At 37.0% G+C, this 15749-nt stretch overlaps 1 protein-coding gene across 3 annotated transcripts; it reads left to right on the forward strand.

Annotated features, from left to right (window-relative positions):
• The first annotated feature begins 80 nt into the window (after positions 1-80).
• Positions 81-14902, forward strand: slc45a4b (solute carrier family 45 member 4b). Of its 3 annotated transcripts, none has more exons than XM_051131544.1 (8): positions 81-189; positions 3463-4081; positions 5822-6010; positions 6689-6868; positions 8008-9086; positions 9638-9737; positions 10406-10617; positions 13147-14902. In XM_051131544.1, the coding sequence occupies exons 2-8, from the start codon at positions 3811-3813 to the stop codon at positions 13498-13500; spliced, it is 2385 nt and encodes a 794-aa protein (XP_050987501.1). In that variant the 5' UTR covers positions 81-189; positions 3463-3810; the 3' UTR covers positions 13501-14902. The 3 variants fall into 3 exon arrangements, with proteins under 3 accessions (XP_050987501.1, XP_050987502.1, XP_050987500.1); XM_051131545.1 differs by lacking the exon at positions 81-189 and adding an exon at positions 190-308; XM_051131543.1 differs by lacking the exon at positions 81-189 and adding an exon at positions 333-1235.
• Positions 14903-15749: the final 847 nt, after the last annotated feature.

Genomic DNA, 15749 nt, shown 5'->3' on the forward strand with positions numbered 1-15749 from the left:
AAAATCAGTTACGCCTTTATGACATCGTTAAATCGTAATGACTTCGTCAAGTCTTCGTGGCTTGTAGGTTTCAGTTCACAGATTTTGACAGCGATATTGCATCCCTGCTGATGAGGGGGATTTGCGGGGCGTAACGACTGGCAACCTCGAGCAGACAATAGATGCAGTACATCCGCGACCTGAGAGCAGGTACATTTGCCTCTTTAACATCTTTCTCCATTTACTTGTGGATGCTCATATTCTTTCTTTATCTATAAATGAAGATGCCATTTATGAATCGGACCGCTCGTCGTGCTCGGGAACTGAAGGTATCAGCTAAATTTACTGTAGAAGCAAGTTAATTAGCAGGCTAGCAGTCCGGGCTAACAGACTGTGTAAGCATTAATCAGACTGATGATTCATGTAAAGTTAAGCAAAATCCCAAATGCATAATAATTGCAACCGGCTCGCTCATATTCCCAGTCAGATCACTTCACCTTTCCAAGCGATACAGTTGGTAACATGGTTATCGTGTGTATGATGGCGAAATATCCAAAATACTACACACATCAAGACACATGACTGCATGCAACAGTCTGATGATCTGGCAATCCTTCCAGGAAAAATGATAGGGAACGGGTTTTTAATAGTGATTTGGTAACGTTACTGACGTTTATTTTAGACAGGGAGGTTGTTTATGTGTGCAACATTAACATCTCACGGTGTTAACTGAAAATGACTAGGTTTGATGTATGGTTTCCAGGCGTATTTCCAATCACAAACAGGAAACCCTACATGTTCAAACATGATATGAGCTCCATCATAGGCTTCTTAAAAAGCTGTTGCACGTGATTCGGCGTCGCCATGCCCTCATCCCCTAATAACATATGACTTGTCCTCCTACCTATATATTGTCCTCTTGTCTGCTTGTCACAGTTTTACATCAGTCTCTGACACAGGTGTCCATTCACCTACCTGACTCTTGTCACAGCAGGCCTAGGCTGCTTTGGGGGTGAACGTTACCTGCCAGAAGCGTCTGGGTGTAGCCTTATCAGTGTAGTGCACAGGGGACGAGTGGTTATCGCCAGCGTCGCAAGTAGTCAGCAAGTAAAACTGGTGACACATTTTTGGCTCCGTCACTGTATGTGTCACTTCAGTTTTTATCGTCCGGCGTATACCTGTCTACTTCTGGAACAGTATTTCTGGGTTAAACAGCTTTTGACATCAAATGAAACACAAGCTGCTTAAGGAACGAGGTAGGATATGTTTTTACAATTTTACAGTTATTACATGTGGTAGATATTCACGGGTTTTATAACTACTATACATGCATGTTGACATTATTACACTTATGTAATCGTGTGTATATATATTTTTAAAATGAATAAAATAACCACACAATGCATAGCGTGTATGTAAATATTTTAAAACAAATGAATACATTCAAAGCTAAATATCAAAATGAAAACATTAAAAATGTATATCTGAGTACAGAATTTTTGAATAAATTGTGTTATCATATTAGCTGCTCATCCACCTTTAGCTTTTACGTAAAACTCTTATGTAAATGACTTCGCCCATGTGCTGTTATAGTTTATAGCAATTGTGCAATTCTAACTCATTTAAAATGACCTTTGGAACTTTACCCACACTGTTGTTTACTATATGACTGTGGAAGGTGTAAATACGTTTGTAAGTACATATTCTTTTAGCATATAGGCTTATAGGCTTTGTTTTAGAGCTTGTGCTTAGACAAATAGACATTTGCAAACAATCCCTTTGCTTGAGGACGTAACCATAGCAACAGTGCGCCGCTGGAGAGCTTTCTGGTAACATTATGGGATGGTAATTACTTTATTGTAGATTTCATAGATATATAAAAAAAAAAAAATCTGTTTTCTTGATTAAAAAGTCATTACGGTAATAAACCTGTGGTTTGGGTGCCAATAGATAAATTAGCTTGAGCGAGATACATGTAGTATTTAATAGACATATTTTATATAGAGATTTTTTTTTTACATATTTTTATAGATATGTTATTATTATCTACCTGATTTTTCCCGTAATAAGAGTGACTGCTGCCATTTTGTAAATTTTATGGGTCTGGTGTCTGGTCTCATCTGCATCCAGCTATTTTTAGCTCTACAAAACAGCTCGTTTTGCTGCTTTATATTGCAAATTGGTGTTTTACCAATTATGAACACACTGTAGTGCAAACAGTTTTACTGTTTACTGCACTTTTGTTATTCTTCTCATTATTTCCTTATAGCAGCTAATGAACCAGAACTCTCACCCATAGGCTTATTTCAGCTTTGAATAATATGGTGGATATAATTTGTACGCTACAAGTCATAGGTTTTTGAACTGTAAGATTTTTAATGTTTTAGAAGGAGTCTCTTTTTCTCACCAAGCCTGCATTTATTTGATCCAAAGTACAAAAATAGTACAATTTTGAAATATTCTTGCTATTTAAAATAACTATTTTCTGTTTGAATATTTTTTAAAATGTAATTTAATTTATTCCTGCGATTTCAAAGCTGAATTTTTAGCACCATTACTCCAGTCACATGATTCTTCAAAAATCATTCTAATATTCTGGTCTGCTGCTCAAAAAATAAAATAAAATAAAATAAAAGAAATTATTGGAAAATATTATTGGAAGAACAGAAAATATTCCAAGCTTTTGAATGGTATAGTGCATAATGTTACAAAAACTTTTTATTTCAGATAAATGCTGATCTTTGGATCTTTCTAATTATCAAAGAATCCTGGAAAAAAATTACTCAACTGTTTTAAATATTGATAATAATATAAATAAAAAAAAAAAAGTTTCTTGAACAGCAAATCAGCATATTAGAATGATTTCTGAAGGATCACGTGACACTGAAAACTGGAGTAATGACACTGAAAATGTAGCTTTGGTGACAAATAAATTACTTTTTAAAATATATTCAAATAGAAGGCAGTTGTTTTAAGTAGTAACAATATTTCACAATATTACTGCTTTTGCTGTATTTTGGATCAAATAAATGCAGGCTCAGCAAGCAGAAGAGAATTCTTTAAAAAAACAAAAAAAATCTTACTGTTCAAAAACTTTTGACTGGTAGTGTACATGTAAAGATTAAATATATGTAAAGTGTTGGAAAGTTTTTTTTGTTTTGTTTTGTTTTTTTTTTTGGTATTTAAATGATTGTTTCTCATTTAAGGCTATAAAATGTTCTCTTAGGAATAAGTATCTACATTTTAAGGGCCTTTTCCCTATTTTAGTCACTTTATTTTTTGCATCTTCCTTTCTCCAGGGATTACAGATATGCCAAATAAGTCAGGCTTCTGCTAAAACTATGCTTACTGTCACAGTGCCAGCATTTTTCCCATCTTGACATTTTTCCACTGCCTTGATGTTTCTGGAATATCACTTGTAAATGCCAAGATTTCTCTCTCTCTGTCTTTCATTCACTCTCTCTCTCTCTCTCCCTCATCTAGATTAATAAGTAATTCCATGGAAGCACGCAGAGGAATATCCACCTGTTCTGCTCTCCATGCCCTCCCCCATTCCCCTTTTTCCTTTCGTGAAAACATGACTCATGAGTTACACCAACAAAGCTCTATATGGACTAGAATTCATTGCAACGCTTGGTAGAGCACTCACTGAAATATATGGAACAACATGACCTCTCTTTTGACTGCGGGTTAGTGTTTTATAATAAGAAACCTGCTGTGGATTATGAAAGATCGGCTTGGAGGTTTTAAGGAGAATAGAGTCTGGATTTGTGAGGGGTAAGTACCACAGGAATCATTTTTGGATCAAGACTACAGACGCCAACTTCGTATATGCAGGCCAGCATGGCACCCAAGAACGCTGTCACAGAGTCCGTTCCAGTGCTGGAAATGGCAGTCGTAGAAGAAAAGGATTCGAATGGTGGACAGAACACAGAGAAGGAGAAAGAAAGGGAAGTGGAGATGTCAGAGGACTCGGACAGTGAGGATTCCGTAAACCACATCCCAAAGCGGTTATGGGTCATGCACGGTGCCGTCATGTTTGGGAGGGAGTTCTGCTATGCTATGGAAACAGCGCTGGTCACTCCTGTGCTGTTGCAGCTAGGTCAGTAATCAACCGTTTTTTTGTTTTGTTTTTTTTCCAACAAAACTTATTTCCTTAAAGTTTACGCTTCAACATGTCATTCCACCCCTTTCTCTTGCGCTTTTCCGTGGAACATGAATTGTATTGTGAAAATTGTTTTTTTTTTTTTTTATCCAAAAAATTAAAGTGAGTGGGTTCTAATGCTGTTTTGGACCCCACTGACATCCATTCTTCAAAATATCTGCTTTTGTGTTCCACAGAAAGAATCATTTTAAAAAGCGCTATTTTGTATGAAATGACAACATTTTGTTTTTTAAGCATTTTTTAGCTGTAGATAAAACATTTAAAAGGCTGATGCAACCTCAACAGGCATGCACGCTCATCTATAAATAGAGGGTTTATGGGTAATTTAGTGTTTTTAATTCATCCTAGGCTTAAGGCCTCTATTCATCATCACTGAACGGGACATTCCTTTGGATTTGGTAAAGATTCCCTATTGTGCCAGTGCCAACTCTATGTCATAGCAATAAGATGGAGGGATGTTTGTTTCCACAATAGCATGTGAAAACGTACGTGGTAGCGTTTGCATGGAATGCAGAGAATGTTTGAGTGTGCACATTTCTCTTTCTCTCGGTTTTCCGTCTATTTTGAATAAGATCAGTGTCAATAGATGCTCTTGGGAAACTGCAGGGTTAATATAACAAAAGGTTTGAATTGTTCTGCAGGCCCTCTGATCTCATACCAAAAGCAGTTTTAGTAGATTTAACGGCTGGACATGTCTTAAATACCATCCACTAAACTCTAAAAGGCCATTTCCTCAAAAAATTTAGCGTGTTGTAGTCTAAAACTCAGTTTTTTTACTTTAATGTGCATGTTTAGGCAAAATATATGAGTCCCTTAAAATCCTAAATAGCCTACTTGATGAAAATAGGTAAAATAATTGAAATTTCGAGTGCAGTCTAATAGACGATCAACCAATGTCTGTTTTTAGATTAAACAGGATCAAAGTCTCTCTTGTGATACATTAAATGCTGTGCGTATTGACAAAACAATCTCTTTAAGTTCTGGCCCTTGAGAGTTGTAACACTGAGTGTTATTGCTTTATAATACAGCCTGATTACTTAGTTACTTCACAATGCACCTTAACCTGGTCTGCAGAGATATGAATGTAGTTAGTTCATCTTTAAAGCTAAAAGCTCTGCAAATTTGACATGTGACATGTCTGTTGTCTGCACTTTCTGTTCTCACATTCTCAGTCGTCATCCCGCTACACACATGACCTGTAGCTCTGTTGGAGCTCTTGAAAAAAGGAGAAGTTTGACATTTAAGTTTCACTTGAGTAATCAAGTGTTTTGGTTTTAGTATGTCATCAGTCCTGGCACGAGATCTGCGTGCCAGACACATGGAAAATTTCCTTAGCTGTTAAAACTATTTGCTATGAATCACTACTGAATAATCCCAAATATTCTTTTCATTTTTCTCATGACCTTTTTATTTACTTTGAGTCATCACATTTGATAATAATTTTACTGAGGCAATTTGATTGCTTCATTACAATGACATGGTTTTAGATCTCCTAAGGGTTGTAAATGGCAGGTTAATGAACCGCAGACATGCTGCAACCTGCCTGGTTATCTGTTTCACCTCATGCGAGTTGCTTAAGTTGACACATTGGTATATTTTTGCAAAGTGGTTATTAAAAAATATCGTTTTGATCTGAACCTTGAAATTGAATTGATCCCAGTCTGTTTCTTTTTGCAGGTCTCCCGGAGCAGTATTACAGCTTAACGTGGTTCCTCAGTCCTATTTTGGGTTTAATTTTCACCCCTCTAATTGGCTCAGCAAGCGACCGTTGCACTTTGAAATGGGGTCGGAGGAGACCCTTCATTTTAGCACTGTGTGTAGGAGTGTTAATAGGAGTGGCCTTATTTCTCAATGGATCTCTTATAGGTAATTCATATTATTTTATACATTTATGTAATATTTAAAACACACAGAGTTGCATGTTACTGTTGTTTAAATAGGGGGCACCTGACTCCTAATTTTATTATGTTTTATAAATTATTTTATGTCAGAGGAGGTGCAGTGTTGCCAAGTCTGCGGTTTTCCCGTGGAATTTGGCCACTTTAACACTGTGGCTGTGGGTTGTTTTTGATGTCTACGGGTTGAAACTACCGGAATAATGTTATGTTTAGCCCCTGAAATGCAAATTTACAAGGGGAACCCTGACAAAAAAAGTCAATTTTATCTTCCGGAATGCAATTTTTAACAAGGGACCCCCCTCGAAACACTAGTTTTGAGTAGCAATTGGGCAGGTTTTGTTTTAAAAAACCTGGCAACCCTGAAGCTAAGACTCAAACTCGGGACACCCAAAGCCCAAACAGCACTACATGTTGGTGCTCTGCCCACCAGGCTATTAGCGTCAACGTATAGCGCCATTGTGCTTTGTGCGTCCCGAGTTTGAGTCACTGCTTGTGGACCTTTCCCAATCCCGTCTCCCCTCTCTCTTCCACTTTGCTTTCTGTCTACATACTGTCTTATCATAATAAAGGCAAAAATAAGTCTTTAATAAAATACATGAATAAATGGTTTGTTCTTACGGTTTATTTTAATCTGTGTGTCAAACAGGTCTGTCTCTGGGTGATGTTCCTAGTAATCAACCGGCTGGGATTGTGCTGACCGTTTTTGGTGTGGTGGTTCTAGACTTCTGTGCTGATGCTTTGGATGGACCAATCAGAGCCTACCTCCTGGATGTGGCTGATACCGAGGAACAGGACGTGGCTCTAAATATCCATGCTTTCTCAGCAGGTGTATATTCTCGGACTAGGAATGATACATTGATCTGAACAGGAAGAGACACTCTGTTCTTTAGTGTCATATTTGAGACCTTCTTGGCTCTTTAAAAAATAATTATTTGCTAGTAAAGATCTATTCAGAATAAAAATGTTCTATTTACATGGAAAAAACTAAGTATGGAAGCCCATTTCTGCCAATGAATAAAAAACGTAAGAGGTAATAGCGACTTTTAGCTAGCGATTGATATTTATTGCCCCCCACCCCACCCCCCATCTTGCAAATTTTACTTTTTTTTCCACAGTATTGTCAGATATAAACTCACAGTTGTGACTTATAAAGCCAGAATTGCAAGATATAAACTCGCAATTCTGACTTTTTTTTTCAAAATTGTGTGATATTAACTTTTAATTGCAAATTATAAAGTCAGAATTCTAGTTATTAAGTCAGAATTGTGAGATATAAATTCGTAATTCTGAGAAAATATCTTATTTTTTCCTCCTCAGAACTGGACTTTATAACGCAATTGTGAGTTTATATCTCACAGTTATGAGAAAAAAAGTCAAAATTGCAAGATTTACACTCGCAATTGCGAGGAAAAAGTCAAAATTATTATTTTTCGCAAGTGCATTTTTTTTTTTTTTTTTTTTTTTTTTAAATATCCCACAATTCTGACTTTATTACTCACAATTACAAGGTTATATCTCACAATTGAATTGAAATGTAAACTCGCAATTGTGATGAAAAAAAAGTCAGAATTGCGAGATACAAACATGCAATTCTGAGAGAAAAAAAAAGTAAACTCGCAATTGCGAAAATATAAAACATCAAGTAAATTCTGTTCTTTTAAAGTTTCATCAAAGAACCTTTGAAAGAACAGCACAGCTGTTTTCAACACTGATTATAAGAAATAATTTCATGAGAAATAAAATAAGAAATGTTTCATGAGAACCAATTCAGCACATCACATTGATTTCAGAAGGATCATATGACACTGAAGACTAAAGTAATGGTTGCAGAATATTCACCTTTGCCATCACATGAATAAATTATATCAAAAACGTACAAATTTGTAACTTTTGAACAGTGGCATACTAATATAATCACCATCCAGTATAATGTTTTTTAAAATTTGATATATTCCTGATTTTCAGGTCTAGGAGGCGCTTTAGGTTACATGCTAGGAGGGCTGGACTGGACCAATACCTTCCTAGGTCGAGCTTTTAAGGCCCAAGAGCAGGTCCTCTTTTTCTTTGCTGCAATCATCTTTATCATATCTGCGACGCTTCATCTCTTCAGCATCAAGGAGAATCTATATAACCCCAACCAGCCAGGAGTGCTGAAGGATGAGGATGAAGAAAAGCCACCTCTTGTCCAGCTCTATGGCAGCTTTCCATCTACTCGTCTCATACCTCAACTAGAACTGATCCCTGAGGAGGAGCCATTTTCAGCCCATGAGGATGATCGCTCCGAGCGGGATGTTTCAACAGACTTTCTCAACATCGACCTGGTGCGGAGTAAAAGTGACTCCGTTTTAGCCATGCCAGATGCTACAATAGAGCTTGACCCAGACTTGGACCGGGATGGACCGTTTCTGTGCGACATCGAAACGACTTTATTTCAGGATTTTCAAGATGATGGAACAACAATGGCTTGCCATAAAACCAGCCATGCGGGTCAGTGCACTGACCACCATTTACAGAATTGTGATAGCAACGGGGCCCATATCTGTGGAGCTGCCAAACCTGTAAACGGAATCTTTGCTGTTTCCAGCGGAGGAGCGAATGCCACAAATCAACCATGCAAAGTGGGTTTACGTTTATCTGGCGTTCCAGTGCGTCGCCGCACCCCTTCCTTCTACCGCCAGCCCTCCTTTACTTTCTCTTATCACGGACGTGTGGGCTTTCAATGGCGAAGGCGCTACGCCAACATGGCCGGCCCGATCAAATCTTCACGAAGCCTGAATGACATTGACAAATTAGATAGACGGCACGAAAGGCAGAAGATGCAGCTAAGTCGAATCTCTGCATCCCGAAGGAATGAGGAGGATGAAGAGAGTGAGGATGGGGATGGCGGTACGACGGTCAAACTGCTTTGGTTGTCCATGCTGAAGATGCCGCCCCAGCTCTGGCGTCTGTGTGTATGTCACTTGCTCACCTGGTTCTCCATGATCGCACAAGCTGTGTTCTACACGGACTTCATGGGCCAGGTCATCTTTGAAGGAGACCCGACTGTAAGAACCGTTCTTTATTCTGTCCTGTAATCAAAATTAAATATAAATGGTAGATTTAATAATAAATAAATTGCAAATACGCTACCAGTCAAAAGTTTTTGAACAGTAAGATTTGTAATGTTTTTTAAATAAGCTTCTTCGGCTATCCAAGCATGCATTTATTTAATCCAAAGTACAGCAAAAAAAACTGTTGCTGTTACTGTTTTTGCTGTTCCTTGGATCAAATGAATGCACGCTTGGTGAGCAAAAGAGACGCCTTTAAAAAACATTACAAATATTACTGTTCAAAAACTTTTGGACTTAGTGTAAATCTATAATTTCTTTGTTAAATTAAATTTAAATAATTATAAATTATATTTTTGGGATGTGGTATTTCTAATTAAAATACCACATAATTAGCCTGCCAGATTATTAAATCAACAAGATGTTACTTTTAGTCTACATTGCATGTCATTTACTTTCCTAATATGAAGTATTGATATGATACAGGGTCTATTTTAGTGTGTAATACTGAATATTCTTGATATCCTGTTGATGTTTTTCAAAACCAGGCTGCTGCTAACTCCACCGCCCTGCAAAACTACAGTAAAGGTGTGCAGATGGGCTGCTGGGGGCTTGTGATCTACGCGGCTACAGCTGCACTTTGCTCAGGTGTGTGTGTACGTTCATGTATCTTATCTGGTTAGGACATGGTTAATGATGAGGATTATATTTTTTGTTATTTCCAGTAGATTCCAGATCAGATGTCATTTCTGCATTTAGACACTCACATGACCACATTATGGAATAAGCAGAATTTTTAGAGTGTGATAGTCCTAAAACATTTTTGTTTTCAATATATAATTTCCCTGAGAATGTTGTTTGTTTATTTTTTTGCTGTTTTCTTTTATTTGTTATACGTTATACTTTTTTTTAAACTAAATGTATATATAGAAAAAATCTCTGAAAATCCTTACCCTCATGTTGTTCCAAACCCAGACGTATGTTCATCTTCGAAACACAGATATTTTTGATGAAATCTGAGAGCTTTCTGAAGAAAGAGAAGAAATTGTTGAATGAAGTCATTATTTTTGTTTTCTTTGCACACAAAAAGTTCTTGTAGCTTAAAATAAAGATTGAACCACTGATGTCGCATTTTAACAATGTCCTGACTACCTTTTTGGGCCTTGAACATGGTAGTTGTGTTGCTGTCTATGCAGGGTCAGAAAGCTCTCGGATTTCATAATGTTTTTTATTTATTTATTTTTTTTACACAATTTCTATGTCAGTGTCCATATGAGTATTATTCATACCAAATAATCAGAAACTCTTTTTCACAGATGTGCTCCAAAGGATCTTAAACAACTACGACCTCAGCATAAAAATCATCTATATGTTGGGGACTCTAGGCTACGCTGTGGGCACAGCTGTCATGTCTATCTTTCCAAATGTATATGTTGCTATGGTGATGATAAGCACCATGGGAATCATTTCTATGAGCATGTCATACTGCCCTTATGCTCTGCTGGGACAGTATCACGAAATCAAAGAGGTATGTATCACTTTGTAAACTCATGTTACCAAATATATGATGGTAAAATAACACACAATACTGGTCAAAAGTTTGGAAGTTTAAAGAGAGAGTTCACCAAAAAAGGAAAATTCTGTCATTAATTGCTCACCCTCGTGTCGTTCCAAACCTGTAAGACCTTCGTTCATCTACAGAACACAAATTAAGATATTTTTGATGAAATCCGACTGCTTTCTGACCCTGCGTAGACAGCAACGCAACTGACACGTTCAAGACCCAGAAGGGTAGTCAGGACTTTGTTAAAATAGTCTGTGACATCAGTGATTTAACAGTAATGTTATGAAGCTACAAGAATACTTTTTGTGCACAAAGAAAACAAAAATAACGACTAGGGCTGGGCAATATGGCCAAAAATTATTTAATTTTATTTTATTTATTTTTTTACGATTTTTAATTAGTCAACTTGAAAGTGTAACTACATCCTGATTCAACTAACTTTGTCTTTATTAACTCTGTAGTTAAAGAAAATTCTATTCCAAGTGCGCCACACATGAAGTTGTCAACATGATGTAAATGGAAATTGCTTTAAAAAAAATCTGAAAAGTCAAGGTAATTCAAATTCAAAATGACTGAAGGTATAACACCAGTAGACTATTATTAACTCTAAATGTTCTGTAAAAACAGCAGCTTTCAGCTTGTCACCATGATGCAAACATAAAATGTCAGACATATAGTAATAGTTCTTCACAAGATTTTATTTGATTCCGTTGCTTTTCCATTGCTTTTTCTTTGTAGACATGGATGCATTTGACTGTTGCACTCGCGTCTCATGCATGAAACGGCGTTCTAAAAAATGAATCAAGTTAAAAGAAGTTCAGCTCACATCTTCTGGCCTTTTGTCCTATTCCAATGGCCACATTGCATCTTTGTCAACACAAAAGCGCGTTCTGTGTGAATGGCGCCTAGTGATATATATTCTACTTACGGTCCTTCACAGAGCGCGTTACACGTGAGCGGTTAATCACGTGCGCCGACATGCAGTTGGATCGTTCTTTTCTCTTTACTGTTGTCATTGGCTTATTTAGTGTCTAATTCTAACGTTTGGTGATATTTCTACTCAAAATTGTGGTTCCTCAATTTCTAAAAAATTACATTTTGGTTTAAAACATTAAATTCGAATTAATCTATAAAATCGGAAAAATCACAGAGCCCTAAAACTACTTTATTTAACAATTTTATCTTTGATGCACATTCACAAGAGTTCCACAATGCATCCAAGTGCATTCCCCTGCTTGTAAACAATGCTATTTTTATTTTCTTTGCGCACAAAAAGTATTTTTGTAGCTATATTAAAGGGGTCATCGGATGCTAAGTTCACTTTTACATGTTGTTTGAACATTAATGTGTGTTGGCAGTGTATGTACAAATCTACCCTATAATGATAAAAATCCATGCTGTGGTTTTTAATTAATCTGTAAAAGTAATACTCTCTTTTTCAAATCGAGCCATTCTCAGATGCCTGTCGTTGTGGCGTCACACCCACAGAGGCCGCTCCCACGATAGTTGATTGACATAAGCGTCTTACCTAAGATCAGCTGTAACAGTCCAACCTCCATGTTTTGATGCCGGAGCAGGGATGTAAGTTAGACTAGAATTGAGCGATTGAGGTGAGGTGTTGTGTTGCTGGATGTAATAATGAATGTAGTGGTCGTCATTTACCGCCGACATCTGAGCCGTTGAAGATGCAGTAGATTACGTTTGTTTGTGAAGGGAATGCGCCTCCCGATCTACATATATCCGTCTATGTTCACGCGAATCATTCGTGATCCAGCTTCACTTACAGCAGAAGAGAGTATAAGGGTTTTTTTTACTGAATCTTTGCAATCGCTTTCCTAATAACGTGCTAGTTAGCAAGTTTAGCAGCTAAATGCGGCTAAAGTAAACAGGCTCGTCACTCCACAGAGAGAAGAGAGGGGCGGGGCGAGCAGAGCTCATTCGCATTTAAAGTAGCCTCGACCAGAATGGGATGATTTGTACAGAGCTGATTTTGGCAAGGTAAAACAGGTGTTGTTTTACACTACCATTGAGAATTTTTAACCAAAGTATATTATAGACTTTTTATTAAGACCCTAAAGAATCATATCAACTTGTGGAAAATGGGCTTCCGATGACCCTTTTAACAATACCCTTACTACATTACTTGGTCTTGAATGTGTCAGTTGCGTTGCTGCCTATGCAGGCTCAGAGAGCTTTTAGATTCCATCAAAAAAATCTTAATTTGTGTTCTGGTCTTACAGGTTTGGAACAGCATGAAAGTGAGTAATTAATGACAGATTTTTTGGGTGAACTGTCCCTTTAATTTCTTCTCCAAAAAACACACTAACCCTAAACTTTTGAGCGGTAGTGTGTATATCTGGATGCAGATCCTGAAGATAAGCTTTTCCAGAATTCATTTTCGCTGTCAGTAGCGCTTGATTTGTTACATCAGTTTTCCTCACAGCAGCAGTGCTCTCAATCTTTGTCTTTCATCTTTCTTTCACATTGTGATAGTACATTCATCACAGCCCTGGAAACTCACGACGGGGCTTTGGCATCGACTGCGCCATCCTGACGTGTCAAGTGTACATCTCTCAGATCTTGGTGGCGTCAGCCCTCGGCGCAGTGGTAGACGCCGTCGGTACTGTGAGAGTGATCCCCATGGTTGCAGCGGGAGGCTCCTTTCTTGCTTTTCTTGCTGCGGCTTTCCTCGTCATCTACCCCGATACGCTTGACGATGAAGAGGATGATGACGACGACGATGAAGATGAGCGAGGCCCAAGCTCTGTTAAGTCAGAGGCACCGTCCAGCAGCAGTACAGAGAAACGGAACAGTTCCAGCAAGCCAGAGGTCGAATCCTCAGTTTGAGCTTTAGAATGTAAAATACTTGAGCTATTAAAGTACAAACCCCAGAATGCACAAGCAAGTTAAGACGAAAAAGACTCACACATATGCTGCATGTACTTCTGTTGGTACGGTACAGAGATAAATAATATTTGAGTCAAATATGTGATTTCTGAGATTATTTCTCAAGCTATTTATTGTTTGTGCCCAACATTTTCATTGTCTACACAAATGTTTCAGTTTTGATTTTTAATTTTTTTATAACCAGGTTTACATCACTACATTTGAAAACATTTTTTTTAACCACATTTTATCATTTAATTTTACAAATCAACATTTAAATACCAGATGTGAGTTTGCATTTTTTAGACTGATTTTGTTAGTGTTCAAATGCATTTATCATTGTATTTCCCTCCTCAGCTTCGTATCAAAAACACTCAGGGGAAAGCTGAGCGGCTGCTGCTTTTGAGCGCAAAACGCTCAGTTCAGTTTAGAATTCAACTATGCACAATGCCAAAATGTTTTTCTAAGGATTCTAGATTTTGAGCATTTGTTTTGAGAGTTGCCTTTAGTTTATAAACTTGATTTTCTTAGGTACACTATTTTAAGGTATGAAGAACACGGAGAGCTGTAACACCGAGTAAGGAAATGGCTTTGCTGTGCGGCAGTGATTTGTGTGTGAAATGAAGAAGTGTGTTTAGCTGTCATGGCAGTTTCTACTTGGTTTTAGCCTCCAATCTTAAGTGATGACACTCCAATAGCGGCAGTATTTTCACAGCCAAATTCATTGTACTGTTCCAGTACTGTTGTGTAGTTTATATACACAGGTTTTTGAGTTTAAGAAGACAGGCCAAATATTGTCTTTACTAGTTAGTCCCAGAACCCCACTGGCTAAGTGGACTAACTAATCTATGGCCTTGTGTGCTGATAAATGTAGGTTAGATACGTTGCTGGAAATGTGACATCTGTACAGAGGTCAGTAGTCTGGCTTTGTGTCCTATTTTATCAAACAGAAAGATGTTTTTTGTGTGTGTATGTGTTTTTCATAAACAAGGTGGACACTTTTTATCTTCATTTTTGTACATGTGGTACTGTTGTGATTTTAGTGTTTGAACCAAATTGAAAGTTTATACTGGTTCCAGGTGTTTATTTTGAATTTGTGTTCAGTTTCCATAAAGAGAAAGTTTTACACTTCCCTGTTTGAATGCTTGTTTGTTTTAAACTGTAGCACAGTGTGGTTGAATCCGAAATTAATTGTATTGTGGTTGTTGATTTGTCTCTAGAGTGGTGTCTCAGCCAGCGACCACTAGATGGCACACGTACATAATGAGATACTGGGTGATACACAAATAGATGCACAAATTTAAGGAAGGCCTGTATTCACGGAAAAATTCAATTTGAACTAAAAATAAATGAATAAAAACTACATTGTTATCATCAAGTTACATACAGAAGAATTTCCATGGGAAATCAGATTTACAGAGTGAATTCTTACAAAATGTCATTGGAACCTTTTATGAAAAGGGTAAAAAAAATAAAAAACAGAGCTTGAAGCTATTTTGTGTTATGATTATTTCAGCAAATAGCCAGTGAAAGGAGATGCTTGACCTTCAGAAACTGCTGTTCCAGGCGCCAGACTTTGTAATTATTATTATTATTTATTTATTTATTTATTTTTTAAAACAAGGTATTTCTATAGGATTCTGGCACTTTTGCTGCTAGATTTTGCAAATTGTTTTGTCTTACTCTTACCATGTTATTTTAATGCATTATCTTAATTATGAACACACTGGTTTGTAGTGTAAACATTTTCTGGTTATTTCCCTACGGTGGCTGATGAACCAGAAGTCTCGCCCATAGTTCCACATTAAAGAATAAAGTGGTGATATTTGATGCTTTTAAAACTAGCTATGTCTCATGCTAGCCTAATTTTGTTAGATAATAGTTTATGAATAAAATCTAATATACTGTATCTCACAACAAAACATAGGATAGGATTTCCATTTATTAGACAAAGCGATAAAGCGATTAAAAAAAAAAAAATTCTACTTCATTCTCTGCCAGCAGGTGGCGCTTTCGGAACGGCAGAAATATAGCAGTTTCTATATCTAAATTCTTGTCATTCTGTCTGTAAATTTAAGATCTCTTGAAATCATAATTAAGACTTTGTTGTACAGTTAAATTTAACTTTGTTGTACAGTATAAATTTAAGTTCTTTTGTCCAGCTGTGTATAGTGTATATATTGTCCAGCTGTTTATATATATATATAGTA

The sequence above is a fragment of the Labeo rohita genome, chromosome 16, assembly GCF_022985175.1.
Source record: "Labeo rohita strain BAU-BD-2019 chromosome 16, IGBB_LRoh.1.0, whole genome shotgun sequence".
In the NCBI taxonomy this organism is placed as follows: domain Eukaryota; kingdom Metazoa; phylum Chordata; class Actinopteri; order Cypriniformes; family Cyprinidae; genus Labeo; species Labeo rohita.

Coding starts and splice junctions, on each gene's coding strand:
- slc45a4b (XM_051131544.1), top strand. CDS start 3,811: ATGCAGGCCAGCATGGCACCCAAGAACGCTGTCACAGAGTCCGTTCCA. Junction 4,082..5,821: donor TCCTGTGCTGTTGCAGCTAG/GTCAGTAATCAA, acceptor TTCTTTTTGCAG/GTCTCCCGGAGCAGTATTAC. Junction 9,738..10,405: donor TACAGCTGCACTTTGCTCAG/GTGTGTGTGTAC, acceptor TCTTTTTCACAG/ATGTGCTCCAAAGGATCTTA.